Consider the following 18980-nt stretch of genomic DNA (forward strand, 5'->3'; position numbering starts at 1 on the left):
AGGAATAACTGGAAGAAAAAGTTCCATCCTGGGCAGGAAAAGAACTAGAGGAGGTGTCTTGGGTTATATGGCTGACCCAGGAGACTGTCATGAGTTTCCCTGCTTTCCTAGGCATAATCCACCCAATGAAGAAAAACAAGCATGAAGCAACATACATACCATATTTTTCCATGTATCGGATGAGGTTTTTTGACTCAAAAATCACATCAAAAAACTGGGGTCATCCAATACACGGATAGTGGCAAGGGGGTGGGGAGCGCCGCGCTGCCAGTCAGCTTGTTGGCGGGAGCGCGGCTTCCCCCAGTGCCGCAGCAAGCGGGGAGCGATCTGGGGGGTGTTTCCTGCCCGCAGCTACATGGGGGGGGGGGGAGAAGCTGCTCGTTGGTGGGAACGCAACTTCCCCTAATGCTGCTGCATGCAGTGGGCGCTCCGTTGGTCGTTTCCTGCGCGCGGCGGCACTGGGGGAGATTGCACTCTTGGGAGCGCAATCTATGGAGTGTTTCCTGCCTGCAGCTGTGGGGGGGGGAGGCTCAACAACTTTGGGCCATCTCCCCTCATTTTCCTTAAATTGAGTCCCCCAAAATAGGGGGGTCTTCTACAAGGGGGCGTCCAATAGACGGAAAAATGTGGTACTTCACATTTTATATGACAGGGCTTGCTTCTCCAGTGCTAATTCATGCCAATTCATTTGGCCCATGATGCTGGGATCTGTGTCTCCTGGAGCAAAAAAGGTTTCCCACCCTTGGTGTAAACATAACCCTCAAGAAACCAAAGGAGAACAAGTCCTCTGCACTGGGACTAGAGCAATTCCTGAGTTAAAGCGTCCCAGAAAATTAACTTGTTTTGACCATAGATAGAAAAAACAAAAAGAGTTACCTTCTTGCCTCCCTTTTTTCTAAGGTGCCTAAAAATAAGGAAAAAACAAAAGTATTTGTACCTGTCAGAAGGCAAAGTGCTGGCTGGCCCTGTTCCCATCGGCCGATGCTGCAGGGCTGGACTCTGCTTGGCAGAGTTTGTTCCTGATGGGGGACCACGATGCTCTGATCAAGACAGGAGAGAGAGATTAGAAGTACCCTGCACATTTCGACAGTATTTAAAAAAGGAAAAAATATGTCAAATATAATATTTTTGTGGCTTCTGGTTCTGCTCTGCCTTAATGGAGGCAATCCCCACAACAGTGGGAGATTGTTGGCGAAGGAAAAACAAGAATGATTGAGGGTAATTATCCTTGCAAATTACCCCCAGGGACAGGGAGAACAGGCTTCACTTGCAGTTCATCTTGGTACCTGGCTATCACTCCAGCATGGAATGCAAGGGGCAAGGAGGCACTGAGTATAAAAGCACCTTGTCTGCTGAAAACCCTCCAATGCCGCCATTAAGAAGCAGAGGTTCTCCTGTTAATTAGAGCTTAATTGGACCAAAGTACAGACATGTGCTAGAAGAGATGAGATCACAAACTGTGGAACAAACCAACTGTAAAGACTTTAAGGTTTGAACTTGAGATAAGACTTCATTCGGTGCAAAAGACGGTGCGGGGAGGGAGCCTATGGTTTATTTATTTAAAGTTTTCTCCCCTACATTTATGATTCGGCAACCCTCCTCTGAATGTTAGTCCAAATTATATTTGTACAAGCAAGGATGGAAGAAATTGGATTATAAATATGGAATATAACATCAAACGGAACTGTCTCTGTAAAAAAAGGAAAGAGGGAGGAAAGCTCTATTTTGCAGAAGGTTTATGAAGGAAACTTAGAGCTGACTCTTCCCCATCCTTTATTATTTACAAAATGAACTGAATAACATGAAGAGGACTTGGAATTCAATTTAATTGGAAGTATAATTGCTCATATATCTTCAGTTGGAAGGAAGGATGAAAGGTGTCTGTGAACTGCCAAGGAACTGATAAGGTTCTTTATTGAGTTATCTGCAGTTTGACAGACCGCTCTTCTTCCCAGGCTGAAAAAATGGTGACAAAATGTTATTTACAGTCATACCTCGAGTTGCGTTTGCTTCACCTTGCGTTTTTTCAGGTTATGAACGCGGAAAACCTGGACGTGTTTACTTCCGGGTTCGCCGCTTTGTGCATGCGCAGGAGCGATCTGCGCACTTCCCTACATGAAAACCCCTGGATGGATCTGCTTGACTATTGGCAGGCTTAAGGACTCTGGAGGGGCTTGTCTGCAAATTTCATCTACTTATGTGAAAAGGAATAAAATAAGTTGCAGCAGTTCTTAAAATTCCACATTATATTAAATGGAGACAAAATAGGTTCAGTTTTAACAGATCTGATTTGGACATGGATAATGAATCAAAATGGAACTGCAGAGTGGATCCAAAGCAGATCAGGCTGCCTCCAAATGCTACAGACATAAGACCAAATTTTGAATCTTAGCAGAATTGTCTGAATAAGGCCTTACTGGTGCCTCTGCCTCCAACACAGCATACACAGTGATTGGATGAGGGGCGGCAAAACCCTCCAAATGTTGTTGGATTCCAACTACCATCAGCCCCAGCCAGTATGGCAAATGGCGAGGGATGATGGGCACTGGAATACAGCAACATCTGGATTCCTTTTCCCTGGATTAGATGCTCACAGTAAGCCCAACCACACTTACAAAAACAAATGCTTTCTGAAACATAAGGCGCCACTCAGAAAGGAACAAAGCATATTCTAACAAAACAATCTTCCTCAGTGAAAAACCTTAAAGAACGGATTTTAGCCCAGTATGAACTGGTAAATCTTGGAAGAAGCAAAAAGGCTTTGATAACTTTTAGTCTAATGACACTAGGTGTGCCAAGTTAATGCTTTCCCTCCTTTAATGTGAATTCATTCACATCTGTAATACTTTGTGGTAAGATTAATGGCCTTAACACTATTCCTTAACACAGATTTCTACATTAGGTTCCATTTTCCCAGCCATGCAGGAAAACCCTATAGAGTTCAGCACAGAATTGCTTGGCCTTATTACTATGAAATGCCTTGAATATCCCCGCCCCCATAAAGACAAATGTCAACATTTTCTCCTGTTTTACACTCAAGAGTTTTAATTAATAAGCACAGGTATGGAAAAGGCCATCTGTCTGTACTCATTCCCCTCTCCACTGCTCATCCTCTTCCGCCTGCATTTCTACTTTCTACATGACTGGGGCTGACAAGCTTCTGTTTTGAGCAAAATGCTAACATAATGCTTTGTGGAGCATGAAGCACAATTTGTTTTTCTTTAAATTAAAGAGACTATGGGAACAAAAAACAGAGAAAGTTACATGTGGGCATTTCTAGATGCTAAAAAGAGTTTAATAGTGGGTTTTTAATTTCTAGTTTAGGATGTTTCAACTAATGGAAACAACAGGGAAAAGCAAAGCCAGTAGTAGTTAGTATGCTATGGTGATGCAGGTTCAAAAGCTGTTTTTCTTTCTTTGATTATAGTCCTACTGATCAGTTAATGGATGGAGGTATAGATCATCCTTATGAAACAGAACATAAGAAGAGCCTGCTGTATCAGGCCAATGGCCCATCCTGTTCTCACTGTAGCAGGACCCGTGCACAAGTGCACCCTCCACTCCAGCAATTTATTCCTACTACTGAACCAATTCCTGATCCACAAGGTCCTCTTATTCCATGGCTGCTATGCTTACTTAGGAATCTTTGGTGAACTACCTTGTCAAAAGCGTTTCGAAAACTGAAACACACGATGCCAGGCACCCCCAACCTTCAGCCCTCCAGATGTTTTGGCCTACAACTCCCATGATCCCTAGCTAACAGGACCAGTGGTCAGGGATGATGGGAATTGTAATCCAAAACATCTGGAGGGCCCAAGGTTGGGGATGCCTGCACTATGTTAACCATTTCACTAATGCTTGTTGGCACTCTCAAAAAACTCTAATAGGTTTGTGATATGGGACTTGCCCTTGCAGAAGCCACACTGGCTCTGCTTCAGCAGGCCTTGTTCTTCTATATGCTTGGTTAGTTAATCCTTAACAATACTTTCTGCCAGTTTTCCCAGGACAGATGTTAACTTAACCTGCCTATAATTTACAGGATCTCCCTGGATTCATTTTTTAAAATTGGTGTTATGTTGGCTAGTTTGCATTTTTCAGGTATGGAGGCTGATCTTAGGGACAAGCTACTTATTTTTGTTGGAAGATCAACCATTTCACAGTTGAGTTCTTTGAGAACTCTCTGGCTGCTGCCCTCTGGATCTGGTGACTTGTCAGTTTTTATTTTGTCCATTAGGCCTAAAACTTCATATCTTGTCACAACTATTTGCCTCTGTTCCTCAGATTCCTTTCCTGCAAAGAAAGATGCAAAGAATTCATTCAGCTTCTCTGCAATCTATTTATCCTCCTTTAGCACACATTTGAATCTCTTGACATCCAAAGGTCCAACCACCTCCTTATACTAGTGTTCAAGAAGTAAAAATCCAGGCGACCAGCGGCTAAACAAAAGCTATTCAGCTTTTTTGGAATTTTTTTGAGCTTTTTTATTTGTGAGATTGCTAGCAGGGCCACCGCCGCCTGCCACTGCCAACTGCACTAATCCCCCAACAGGGAAGAGGCAGAGGGCCAGCTCCAAGCACTTGCTGGGCTCTGGTAACCCCAGTCCCAGCTCTTGTCATGAGTCCCTCGCTCTAGTGCTCCCAGCCCTGGCGCTACTCACAGACTTTGGGCTCCAGGTGGCCCAAATGGAGCAGGAAGGGGAAGCAGCAGTGGTGGTGACTTCCTTAGTGGCTGCTGCCAGCCCAGGCTGGGAAAGAGCCACACAGGCCTGGTAGTGACGCTGGTAGCATGCGGGCCTCGCACACGTTCACCTCCGGCCAAAGCGAACGCTTCCGCTTCTGGGGCACAGTTTAAAAATAAAATAAAGCTCCCCACAAACCCAGGCATTTCCTATAAAATGCAAACCCCCCCCAGATGGGGATGTAGGTCCCCCAAAAGAGGACATGTCTGGGCTTTTCGGACATAAGGCAAGCCTACCCTAGACAGTCTGCTATGAATATATTTAAAGAGCCTCTTGCCATTGGTCTTAATGTTTTCAGCAATGCATTCCTCATTTTTAATTTTTTTTAGCTTTGTTTGTTTGTACTCACCACCCCACAAAAGTTTGAGTTCCTTTTTCTTTTCATTTGGACAAAACTTCTATTTTTTGAAAGAAGCCCAATAGCTTCTTCAATTCTGCTCTTTAACCACACTGGCATGAACACTAGCTCCTTCCTCAGTGATGTAGTTGTAACCACCAAATATTTTGTGATCTGGACACTTGCACATATTTCAAGTACACCTACCTGAACTCAACTTTATATTAAGCAATTTTCTATAAATCATTAACTTATGTAACCCACAAGAAAGTATCCTCTGAACCATGTAGATGTCCAACTGCCTAGTCTTTATTTTGCAATTAGTTATTTTTTTCTTCTTTATGTATTCTTGGGTCCTCATTTTACCTTCAATTTTATCTGCAAAACTCCAGGGAACAGAAAATTGGGTACATCTCTAAATTTCTGCAGTTGGCTCACTTCTCAAGCATTTAGAGAAAATAGCAGTTTGTGGTGGAAAAGATTCAAACCCAAAGACAAAAGAGACTACCATGAGTTGTTTTAAACTGTTTTTAATGTTGTATTTTAAATTGTTGTAACCTGCCCTGGGGGCCTTAGGATGAAGGGCAGGAACAATAACAAGAAGAATCTCAATGTCATCTTCACTGAGTAACCATTCTCTCCCCTTTAATATAAAAAAAATGAAATTGGGGGTGGGGGGAAATGTGAAAGCCTTTCCTTGAAAATAATGGATGTTGTAAGTATAAAAGCCTTGGCAAGTAGATAAATTATGTCTTTGATATTCTGTCACAAGTCATAACATGTGAAATCAGTGGAATCAATATTGTGGCAGGTTGGTTTTAGGTGATTATTGTAGAAAGCCATCTTTCTGGCAAAATATCAATAGCAAGTTTAATTACATGCACAGGCAGTAGTCTGGAAAAAAGCATACCAGTAAACTGAGCTAGAGAAGAGCTTCTTTTCAAGTGATTAGATTTTACATATTTATACTGAGCTGTTTGTGTAGGGAAAATACTATATGGGGACAATGCTACATCAGCAGATGGGATTTCAGAATAATATTGTTTTGATGTACAGTATTTTGCATCAGCCTGGCTGGTTTGAAGGGAGAAGTTAGATGTGACAGGAGGAGATTGCCACCCAATCCCTGCAAAGTGAGATGGGAAAAAATTAAAAACACAGCCCTATTCTTACCTCATTCTCTACCCCCTCCCCCAAAGTTGGACTCGATGAAGTAGCCTCTGCTAGAGGGATAAAAGTTACTTGGTGGGGACTGACAGCAGATAAGTGGCTCATTTCCCACTCCTACTTACCCATGTAGTACTTTAAAATCTTCCTTGCCCTGATTTTCACTCATTTTGTAAGGACTTGGCTAATGTCTGGGTAAATGAAAATTTTGCCAGATGCAAAGGCAAGTTTCTTTGGTGGGGAAATTTCAAGTGCAAGCAACCACAACCCATCTAATTTCAAAATGGTGGTGGTGGGGTTAGAGGAGGGCCTTCAATGGAGATAATAAGGTTTGGGAAGACTCATGGGATAGAAAGCTCCAGGCAATCAGTCTCCAAACTGCTAGATGCTTTTTAGGTAATGGTCAAGTCCTTTGCCTGAAAATGGACTGACACCTACTATGACCATTTAAGAACTGTGACATACGCATGCCACAGATGCTACCTGAATCTACATGTAATACTGGTCTGGGTAGGAGCACGAAGTGCAACTCCATCTGAAACAGGTTGATCACTACCTCCCTGGCCTACACCACCTACAAAAAGCACCTCTGTCTTAGTTGGATTGAGTTGCACTTTGATGACCCTGATCCAGTTCATTACTGGCTCTGGACTATGATTCAGTATCTCCACTGTCCCATCCCATTCTGAAGAAAAGGAGAAAGGGAGCTAGGTGTCACCGGTCTGCTAATGACATCTCAATGCAAATCCCTAAAAGACTTAATTAAGCAGCTTCATGTAGATGTTGAACAGCACTGGGGACAATAAAGAACCGTGCAGGACATGCCACAGGGACCATCAGAAGTTCTTTCATACCACTTTCTGGAATTGACTGTCCAGATAGGAATGAAACCAGTGGAATACATGACCCTTCAATCCCAAACCCATTCAATTCATTCAGATACAGTGGAACCTTGGGTTGTGGACGTAATCCAAGATGGAGGCACGTCCGCAACCCGCAGTGTTGACATCCTGAAACGCCATGTCTGTGCATGCGTGATTTGGCAATTCTGCACAAGCGTGATTTAGTGCTTCTGCGCATGCGGCAAAAACTGGAAGTAACCCATTCTGGTACTTCCGGGTTTCCCACAGTCCGCAACCTGAAAACACATAACCTGAAGCGTCCGTGACATGAGGTATGACTGTAGGTAATATTGAAAGCAGCTGAAAAGATCCAGATTGTGACCATGTGGCATCTGAATCTTATTGTATCTAGAAAGTACAACAATAACATTCTTACCTTCTTCAGCAACAACAGTGAGTGTGACAGTGTTCCCTGCATCTTTGATTAACTGCACAATGTTTTCATGTGAGAGGTCTACGATTGACTGGCCATTCACTGCTGATATTCTATCTCCCACTTTCAGTTTTCCACAGTGATCAGCTGGACTCCCTTCAATGACACGCCCAATTTTATGCGGAATCACTGAAGAATGAACAAAAGTCATATCAATGTCTCTATTACACACTGTTATATGGGCACTGTTAAACATTATTTACACAAACCACTGTATGAGCACACAATGCTTAGTCTACGAACCATAAATCTAAAAAGTCTGTACCTTCTGGAAGGATTGGGGTTATAGGCAGTGCTGGATTACCCAAAATGCAGATTAAGCATGTGGTTAGGGAACCAGCAAAGATGGGGCAAAAATGAAAAAGAGAGGGTTGGTTTTGTTGGTGTTGTTTAAATGATATTTGATATTTCAGAAAAAGACAGTTTGTGATGAACTCATTGGCCTAATGAGTGACGAAGTTCATTCAGCTATTGTGGATGAAATAAGTACTGCTGGGTAGTTCAATTTATCTGTCGACTCTACACCTGGTATTTCACCTATTGATCAGTTGTACTAAGATATGTCTTTCACACAGATGGAAAACCTTCCCCATGTTAAAGGTTGCTTTTAGAAAGGGGTTCAAAAGCTTTCTTAGCTGCAACCATGTCGGGCACAGGAAGGGGAATGTATGTAGGGCTGGTTCAAAAGGGCCCAGTTCCAACTAGAACCCAGGGGATATTCATTGAGTCTTTAATAATTCAAGTCAATTGTTTTAATTCCAAGACCTCATAATAATATTTAAGATGCAACATCTCTGGGCTGCCCCACTCATGGGGGTCTATACAGTGCTATGTTTCCCCCTAGATATAAAACTTGAATAAGACTTGCCATTGAATGAAGTAAGGTTCTCTTTTCTTATTCACTTGTTGGTCAACTACACAAAGGGGAGCAAGATTCCCACTGCCATGTGGAAATTTACTATTCTCCAGTTTTTTTGGGGTGATCTTATTAGCTCTCCAATTATTTTGTAATATATCATCAAGTGATTCTGAGGTGCCCTCCTGCTCAGCTTATGGGTCTGTGGGGGGAAATTATTAAATCTACATGCATCTGTTTATTTTGCCATTATTCTACTTTTCTGAAACCCTGAAGGTCTAAAGCAGAAAGAGACTGAATTCTGCCTAGATCCTTGCAGCTGCTCATACTCCCTCTGTGATTAGCTGCTCACACAACACTGCACATATAGGCAGTTTTTGTTATGATTCCATTCCCAAGATCCCAAGTATCCATCAATTTTTTATGCCTGCTGCTTTTTCCCACACATGTTGTTAGCACCCTGGGTGACATCTTACATACCAAGTAAACTAGAATCACTCCAAACCTTGCGTGGTAGCTGGAAGTCTGAACTGCTTTGTATAGAACTGATGTTTTATTCTGAACTATGCATCACATGAAGGAAACAGATGGGACAGAGGTGTGCTGAGCTGTACTTAGCAAAATTACCAAATGGCATTTCAAACTATGACAGTAAATCTCATGCAGTTTCAGAAAGCCACCAGCAATCTGAGATTATCTTATTCAGGCTTGTAATTAATGAAATAGTTGTCACAAAGAAGATGACAGATATGGCTTCTAGTTTTTAACTCTATTTGATGTCTACCATTCCCCCCCCCCCTTTTTGGCATTTCTTCTCTCAGTTTTAATCTAATTAATGTCATATTGTGGCTATAAATGAAAGAATAACGTGTCAATATAAACATACTACACATTGCAAAATCACTACTACTGTTAAGACTTTTAACTGAAGGTAACACAGAGTGGGCTAACTTTCAATTGTAAAAAAGTATCAAAGTGCAAATTGTAATGAAACAAACAATACTTTTAAAGTATTCCACAAACCCTAGGGCTGCTATTATTGTCTTTATGATGCTGGAAAAAAATGTTCATTATCTTCCAGAACTTTCTACCAAAGCTCCCCATTTCTGTGCCAAACGATACTTCTTCCATTGGGTCTGGGTTTTGGTTTTTGTTTTTTTTACGGGGGGCACAAGAATGTTTAGCATTATGCAGCATCAGGATTACACAGAAAAAATGGCTTAGTTATCAAAAACAATTTCCTTTCTGATGTGGTCTAAGCACTGATTAGGCAGCATGAAAATAGTATTTCATATTTCTAACACAGGGCACATAATCAACTCAACAGCATCAGAGGGTGACAGCTCCAGTTCTAATAGTTTCCATAGCAACTGCCTTTTAAAAAAGAGGATGACTCTCCAAGTACTGACCTAGTACCATTGCAATAGCTATTTTTTACTCTGCTCCTTGCTACTTCATGAAGTATACTGTGAGAAAACAGTTTACATACAAATCATTCTTAAAAGCATAGTCTCAGACAAAACAATCTGAAAATAACCATTATATTCTTGCCTTTTTTCTGTGCAACTAAGTGGGGAAAGAGTCAACTATGAAAATAATCCTAAGTGTCTCTCTCCCTCTCTCTCACACACACTTTAAAAAAATCACTCCATTAACAGCAACCAAAAGAACAGCTATTGAGAAAATAACAGAGTAGGATTAATGGTCAATGTACCCAAAAGGAATCCAGAAATGAACATTTTTAACAAAAAAGAAATTGGATGAGTTTAAACAAATCTGCAATTTCATTATCTGTATTTTGTTTTAATTTTATGAACAAATATTACTAAAACAATATTCTGGGAAATATATCGATTTTTTTGTCGTAGTTATTCATATGAAGTAGGGAAAATCTGAAGGTGTTCAGGAGAATATAGCTGAGAATTTGTTTTTAAATATATTCTTAATGAACATGAAATGAACATTTTATTGTTTTGGTACTAGAAAAATAAGGTTTCTAAATGTATTTTTGGTTGACATTTGACCAGAAAATGCCAGGCTTACCTACTCTTTTGCCTTTAACAGAAGCTTAATATTAATAAAACAGGTGAAACTCTTCACATTCACTATACATCAGATCTGATCTGATCAAGTCTAAACATATCCGACATGTTAAGATATCTACAGTCAGTTTTACTGACAAGAGTATCTTTGTTCAAGTGTCAAGTAAGGATACAAACCCACTATTGCACACATGGACTCCAGCTTGATTGGTTTTCCTGAGTTATGTCATATTTGTTGTTAAATGCAACACACTATGCTTTCCCCCCCAAAAAGAAACATTGCAAAAATCTTCCATCTATATTATATATGCCACAAATCTATGTCTGAGGCACAACTAGCTTTCTGAGACTGCATTTAATTTACATAGGGTTTTAAGATGGATAACTATAAAAGCAACCAGCAGGCTAAAACAATACTAAGAACAGTAAACTGATTAAACATTTCCAAGTTAAAATGCCATGGGCCTAAGCAATTAAAATGTTTTCACCTGATAAAGAATATTCATCGGGATTGGTTTTAGGAGGACTGCCCCCAGAGAAGGCATTCCAAAATCAGGTGCCACAACAGAAAAGGCCAGATCATTGGTCACCACATGGATTAACTCAGTAAACTGAGATGCATGAAAAAGAGCCTTACCAAATTACCATAAAGAAGGGGAAACACCTTGGGATACCTCAGTCCCATGCAACAGGGGCCCTACTAAGCACCCCAAATTAAGCCCAGAAAGACACAGGAAAATAGTACAGCTTTTTCTTAAAACTAGGAAGATATGCTCTGAATAACCAGGGTCAGACAACAAGGCCAGCTGCTTGTTTTTGTACAAAGGTACCTTCAAGGGGTAGCCCCTAACGCAACATGAAATAGTCAGTTATGGATATTACCACAACATAAATGACAACAGCTATAACCATTATTTCTTTCCAGTTGACAGCACTGGTTGTACAATCACAACAAATGTATTACAGTACTTCAGAGGAAAGAACTTTTAGGCTATGTATGCTACAGAACAGGGGTTGCCAACATGTTTTGACTCATGGGCCCTTTTACAAACTTGAGAAACTGCTGAGGGCTTCCTACCCATCCACCCATTGTTTTTAGGTAAGGAATGACTGTAAGGAAGGAGTGGGAAACCCTCTTCAGCCTGAGGGCCATATTCCCTTTAGGACAACCTTATGGCAGCTGCATGTCAGTGGTGGGTGGCGTCAGAAGCAAAAGTGAGCAGAGCAATGACTGCAAATTACACCTTTGTATACCACTTTGACTGCTTCCCCATCCTCCATTCACACCTTATCATGGTCCAGGGACACATTACGGGCAAAGGAAAAACAGGCCAGGAAGGTGCAATGCAGGGCTGGTGAGGGGTGTGGTCTAGAAAGAGGGGTTGAGTCTGGGGAGGAGATGTGGCATAGGAAGAGTCTCAAGGGCCATATAAAAAGGCCTGGAGGGTTGGGCTCAGCCTCTAGGCCAGAAGTTCCCCACTCTTGAGGTAAAGCCTTAAATTATTTGGGGAGTAAACGTTAAATAGTTCAGACAATGGAAGGATGCAACTCCAGCCCAACTCCCTTGATAAGCAAGGCAGACAACCAATTTTTTAGTACTTACCACCAGGTGGTGGCTTGTTTTTCGAGGTAAGAATCACAAAGCCAAATCCTTCATTCTCCTTCCGTTGCAGCACAACATCATAGGCTTCTGGGAATTGCTTGGTGTGTAGCTCTACTCGGTTTAGCCTAGGAGAGCCGTTCTGCGAGGAAATGGGAACTTGGGGTGATGATTCTTCTTCTAGTTGTTTATCTACTATTGAACACCACAGAAATAGGAAGAAAGGAAGCAGGAATGATGCTCAGTATGTAGCTAGATGTATTAACAACATTTACATGCAACCAATACATTGAAAAGCTAAAAGCAAAAACTGGATTCAAAAGTGCACCCCAACACATTAATATTTCAGATCATTAAACAATTAAAGAACACATGCTATGTTACAACTAACAATATAAACATTAATTATGTGTTTAGAAGTGTTTCTCCATGTTTAAATCAACAGCAAACTGTGCTTGTAAAAATACTATAGTAGGCATTGCCCCAGTTTTTAGCACAGAGAATGCCAAGAGGTTATTTTAAACAATTTTTTATTCATTTGGAAAATCATAATCAGGGCTGATATTGCATAAAGTGCTCTCCAGAAATGTAATCTTTATAAGAGCAATGATCTCATGTGCCCCTGAGTCCTGGAAACAAGGGAACTGCCAGCAAATTGTTGTGCCTTTTGAATGGGTCCCATTCATGAGCAACTTAAGATTTCTTTTTCTTTAAGTAATCTCACTGAAACAATAAGCACTAGTACTGTAAAGTACATGCAGCTCTGTCAAAATCTAGGCTGGTCATACAGGCTGAGGTTCAAAGACAAAAAGTGCTTTTCTTTGGTCAATCCATTCATACTTTTCAGATGGCCTCCCCATATTCTCAGTCCAACTGATCTTCTCATTCTATAAGAGAGGCTGAGAGCAGCTACCAGGTACAATATAAACCTATTTGTTACTTAACACATCCTCATTCTAAACAGGAGACAGAGAAGCTGCCTATCATCTTTCTTTTCCTTTTCTTATTGCTGATTGTCTCCATAACAGGAATCAAAACATATCATAATATTAATACATTAACAGCTTCCAGGTATTTGGAGTTGGGAGGGCAGGAACCAGCAAGATGCTGCTGAAAACCCAACTTTTGCATAATGGACTGGCCCATGACGGTGGACAATATGAGCTGATCCCGCTAACCATACCACTCCCAACCTCCAATGACTTCTAGTTGTGAATTCAGTGGGAGATCAGCCTTCTGTTTCTGTTCTAAGCCATGACCCTCATCTAAAGCCATAATACCAGTTGCAACAACATAACAGTAACTGCCACCATCACCACCAGTAAGAAAAAAATACCGTTGCCATAAGGAAGGCAACAGTCCACATGGCAAATTGCTGTCATTTCTAGCCACCTCCATCAACTGGATTTCTTTTTTTTAAAAAAAAAAAGATTTGAATGCATATACATTGCATATAGCAATATTCAGAAGTACTTCTAACGTACCAGATACAAGAATGGCTGGGTAGGCAAAGAAATAAGTGAGCTTCTCATGGGAGGTCTTTTTAAAAAACAGGATGGAAGCTGACTAGAGGAATGCAATTCCCACTCGGGCTAGTTCAGCAAGCCCTACTACCAGTCTCTTAAATGATGTGAAGCTTCCCAAAAGCGAATCAATATTAAATATATCATATTTCTATACTGAAAGCTAATGTGGGACTACTTTAAAAAACCCTGAGTATGAATTTCTTTAAAACCTCAATTGTGGTATTAATTCTGAAGCATTAAGAATCTATTAGTATCTTACATCGATACATGGTCGTTTTTACTTCATCACTTTGATTTCTTTCTCATAAATTACATAAAATTGATCATAAGAAGAGTGGATCATCCCTGTAAGAGACATGGAAACACACTTTGGCACTAAATCACTGCCAGGACAGGAGGCAATACCAAGTGCAACAGACAGGCTTGACAGATGTGGCACATACCACCAAAGAAGATCTTTCTGCGGACAGTCAGCAGCACCTGGCCATTTCGTGCAGCACTAGTCATTAAATCCAGAACCTGCTTGTGTGATTTCCCTTTGACCAGGATACCATCAATGCATACCAGCTCGTCAGCAGCACGGAGTCTACCATCTTTTTCTGCTGCACCCAGTGGGATGATGGCTCCAATGTAGATCTAACAGCAAAGCAGAAGGGTTATGCAGGATAAGGAATGCACATACATCACAATATTTAATTGTTCTGGGTTCACCCCAAAATCCCATGTTCCCACAACACTTAAGAGTGAATGTGTGTGTAATCAGTTTTAACAAAAACGAAAGCACCAGGAAAAGTAACACCTGCATCTCGCATTGCAAAACTATGTCCTCTATGGCTGCCTTGAAGCACAGAAGCATCAGCTGGTGCAAAATGCAACAACCTACTTTCTGTCTGGGATGTGTCACTCTAAGCACATTACACTAGTGCATTAGAGTCTTAGATAATGTAAGAATGAACTATCAAGACCTCAGCCTAGAATACCCATTCAATTTTACAATCTATGTACCATCAAGACTTCAAGAACACGTAGAGATGTTCACAGTTGCTGCATCTCCATTATGGAATACCCTTTCCCTGAAAAGACTGAGTCTTGAAGCTTTCAGAAACTGTTAACGTGCTTTAAGCTAAGTTAGCTTAGATAGTGGCTATGGATAGGGAAAGACATGGTGGTCCAGTCAATACAATTGGGAGTACTACGTTTTTAACTCAGTTATCTACGCTTAATCCCATGGGATGTGGCAGAGTATGTCAAACTAAAAACAAACTTGATCAATGGGAGTTTTGATTCACAGCTCTGCTTACTTGCCTTTATGGCTGGGGAGTGGCTGGGGAGGCCCAGCCAGATGGGCGGGGTATAAATAATAAATTATTATTATTATTATTATTATTATTATTATTATTATTATTATTATTATTATTATTTATCACCACTTACAAGCCTAGAAATGACAGGATGAAACATTGTAGTCACCCTCTCCGATGCAGAAGGGTCTTTTTATACTGAAGAAGGATCATGTGGGGTGTTCTGTGGGTGCATTATGGATTTTCTAGCTTCCCTTTCCCACTGCAGCCCCTTACACCCAATGCAAAACTGTTCCTGAGCATCAGGAGACCTTCCAGACCAGTGTCTAATGCAACATGGAGGACATGCATTCAGAAAACAAACAACCCCAACTCCTCCCACACAAACGCACTGAAGTTATTTCTGCTCACGTACTGGGCTCTATGGATCCCGGCCCTAATGTAGGAAGCAGCCCAACAATAAGCACGTTTGGGTGTTCCCATGCAGAACAAGAGCAGGGGTGTCCAACTAGAGGAAACAAGGAATGCTTCAGAATTTGTCAAATAAAAAGGGCCAAGACTGGTAAAGTTTAGCTAAAGCATACAGATGATGTCCTTCCACTCAGCATTTCCCTGCTCCAGCTCCACTGGTTGCCACTTGTAAGGAAAGGGGCAGTGTGAAACATAATGACTTCACTACAAGTATATGCATAAATTCAGCTTTACTGGGAGATGTGGATTGCCAACAAACAGGCCTTTAATTGAATCATGCAATTTGGCCCTTCAAGACTTCACACTCCATCTGAAATTTAAACCCATCACATTTTCAGTGTAGCTGTTAGTTGTATTAGTACTGCAATTTAATCATGACACAGCTTTTGTAATGATAAATTTTTTTTATATTTTCAAAGAAAATTGGCTTTTGCAAATAAATAAACAACATGCTAATCGTTAAATATATTATGTACTTATTGGCAGTTGTCTGCCTGGATAAATGATTTTCGCCTTATTCAAATTTGACCTTAGCATGTCTGTTCATATTGTCTCTCATCTATTGCTAAAGTTGATAAATATCACCTCAGTGAGGACTGCATTGTTTTCTCAATTTCACTGCTCAGTTTTACTTGAAAAGCTATCTTCTGCTTTGTGATTGGTAAATGATAAAACTCCTTCCAGAAGTCTTTTACACACAGTGGTACAGATACCCTTCTTCTGACTGCTTCGATAAAAAATGTGTCCAAGACTTTAGGGCCTGGAAATTTGATGGCTTTCATATGGAGAAAGCCAATAGTTCTCACCCCAAATCATCTTCAGAGGTTTAATGAGTGCCCTATCAATGAATCAAGCCATAGGTAAAAGTATTTCTTTTAAAATTTTAGCCACTGATTATCAGAACTTCTGTAAAAATTCTGTTCAAGCACAGTTATACTAACATGAAAAAGAGCAAAATATTCTATCAGTGGCATAAACAAATTGCAACTGAGGTACTGATAAATTAGTTAATTTAGAACTGTGGATTAGCGAAGACAATATTAAGGACAAATAGGATTTACAACAGCTAATGTCTTTACTCACTGACTGATCTGGACCATCTCCTCCAAGAACACGGAAGCCAAAGCCAGACTCTTGCTTTCGAAGAAAAACATCCAAATCTTTTGTATTTGGAGCTAGTTAAGATAAGATGGGGAGAGTTATGTTTGCATTGGGCCATGCTTGCATATTGCAAAAAAGCATAAGCAAAAATGAAAAAAGAAATGCTCATTTCTGAAAGTATTTAAAATGTTAAGACACCTGCAGTATTAAATCATGAATTAGACTAACACCCCAGCTGCTGAATATACATACAAAAATATACATACTGAAAAACACTCCAGCCCCAACTAATCCACTCAGTGAACTAAACTGCCATGGGTTAAAATGGCAGATTGGGTTAAAATGGCTGCAAACTATTTACAAATACTCTGTTAAAGCCTCAGAAAAATCAAAAGAAAAGTTCAGAATAATGTGAGTTACAAGGAGATTTGGGCAACTTTAGTTTTAGGCCCTATTTAGATGTTATTACACCCTTCAGACTGTTACCTGGGAGTGGGCCTTGGACTCATCTGCTTCCTCCCCCTGCTCCTCTCATCATGGAGACAAGTGAATGGCCAAACAACTTTCTGGGTTCATTCGCTTCTCCCATGGTAAGATGGACAGGGGAGGGAGTGTACAATCCTGACTCTTGCTCCCAATACTTCCCTTAGTAAAATCTGGGAAGAGAACAAGACCTCAGACAATGTAACTATAGTAGGCTCTGGTGAAGATGATATTTGAAACAAAAAAAGATAGGTATTAGCTTTTAGACGAATACTTTATCCTTTTCACAAAGTTAGTAAATGGCACTTAGGCATTCCAAAAGGTCAAAACTGGTGCTGGTAATTGAAACAAACTTTAGCAGTTATAAGAATCTACCTAAGAACCAGCTTAAAACCAAACTCTTGGGGCACACTTTACCAACTCTGTCAAAACTTTCCCACTTAGCCAAATTATGTAGATCAAAAACAAATTTTAAGTCAGACAAGTGAAGCGGGTTCAGGTTCAGATTTAACCTTTTAACAAATTTTACCGTAAGCAAATTTCTTCAGCTGGTAGGGAACAGTGTCTTGCAGCACGTTACAGACTAAAAAAAGTATTATGGCACAAGCTTTTGTGGACTAGAGAAGTGAACGGTAATCCACAAAAGTTTATGACATAATACAGTAGTTAGTCTGCATTGTTTTTGCTGCAGCAAGCCAACATGGCTAACCTCTGAAAATTCTAGTCATAAGCTATTGAAAAGCCAGTGATCTGGCTGCCTTTGACAAAGACTGCTTCCAGGTGACTGGGCAGATTTTTTTAAAAAGGTTCTCTGTCTTTAAATCACAAATAACTTACCTAGGTAAGTGTGGGCAAGATATGCTAGTAAACAACCGAAAGACTAGGCTTCAGATAGGACTATCTTCAAGGAAAACTTATCAAGGTTATTCACAAGCTTTCCGGAATTTACTGTCATTAAAATTATGTAATTCCTTGTAGGAATATGATACATATATTTGTATTAATCCAGGATAACTATTATTTCTGTAGCTGTCTTCATATAACTGCCACACATTTTAATGGGAGTTCATACTTCCCAGCTTGTGACAGCTGAATATTCTGAGCCAGCTTCATTGAGACTTTTTCTTACACTGACTGATATTATCTCTATACATAGGGAGTGTAAAGTGGCATGAAACAAGACCATATCAATTTATGTACATCTTTTTAAATGTAAAATAACTAAGATTTGAATATGGACCACTGGGTGGTCAAAGAGAATATAACGGAACCTGCTTCAGCTAGGTTGTCCCCTCCCGTGATCATCTACCACCAGCTGCCCTCTGGGAACGAACTATGAGAGAGGCAGACAAAGATAACACCAGATGTCTATTTCTGCTCTAGTTGGACTATCCTGTGGGAAGGATCCTGAAGAGTTGTGCCTTTGTGATTTTATTATTGTATTTTTATTTTAATTATTACTGTTAACAGCAGGATATAAAATATTGTAAATCCAATGTTTCCCCATAAATATTTACAAGCTGCACTAGATTGTGGTGTTGAAGCACCACATTTCAGCTATCATTTTAATTCACAGTTTATAGTTAAAATTGGTTTTAATTGTCAAAAGAAATTTGTCTAATATAATAATAATAATAATAATAATAATAATAATAATAATAATAATTATTATTATTTATTTATACCCTGCCCATCTGGCTGCTTCCTCTGGGCGGCTTCCAGCAAAATATTAAAATACAATAATTCATCAAATATTAAAATCTTCCCTAAACAGGGCTGCCTTCAGATGCCTTCTGATAATATGAAATCCTGATGAAAACACATCTTAAGGACAGAAATGGTAGAGTTCTATAATCAAACTTCTATTGACAAAATTAGAAAAAACACTGCTGAAGATGGAATAGAAATGAGAAATCCAACAAAATCGTAATGACAGTTACAAAACAGTAACTAGGTCAATGTCAGAAGCTGACTACTGATCTCCCCTACTTCACATATGAAAATCATTGCTGGCTAATAAGTT

The 18980-nt window shown here is 40.1% G+C and overlaps 1 protein-coding gene across 4 annotated transcripts in view; it reads right to left on the reverse strand.

Moving 5' to 3' along the window:
- MAGI3 (membrane associated guanylate kinase, WW and PDZ domain containing 3) overlaps positions 1–18980 on the reverse strand; it is a 110191-nt gene that overhangs the window by 12617 nt on the left and 78594 nt on the right. For 2 of the 4 annotated variants that reach the window (XM_081195165.1, XM_081195167.1), the window contains exons 13-17: positions 16457–16548; positions 14045–14237; positions 12079–12267; positions 7521–7706; positions 938–1040 (exon numbers count right to left, since the gene is read on the reverse strand). In XM_081195165.1, coding sequence (XP_081051291.1) covers positions 938–1040; positions 7521–7706; positions 12079–12267; positions 14045–14237; positions 16457–16548 — 763 coding nt within the window. Of the gene's footprint in view, positions 1–937; positions 1041–7520; positions 7707–12078; positions 12271–14044; positions 14238–16456; positions 16549–18980 lie in introns of all 4 variants that reach the window. The other 2 variants (XM_081195164.1, XM_081195166.1) reach the window with 1 other exon arrangement.

The sequence above is a fragment of the Podarcis bocagei genome (assembly GCF_964188305.1).
Source record: "Podarcis bocagei genome assembly, chromosome: 5".
NCBI classification, from domain to species: Eukaryota; Metazoa; Chordata; class Lepidosauria; order Squamata; family Lacertidae; genus Podarcis; species Podarcis bocagei.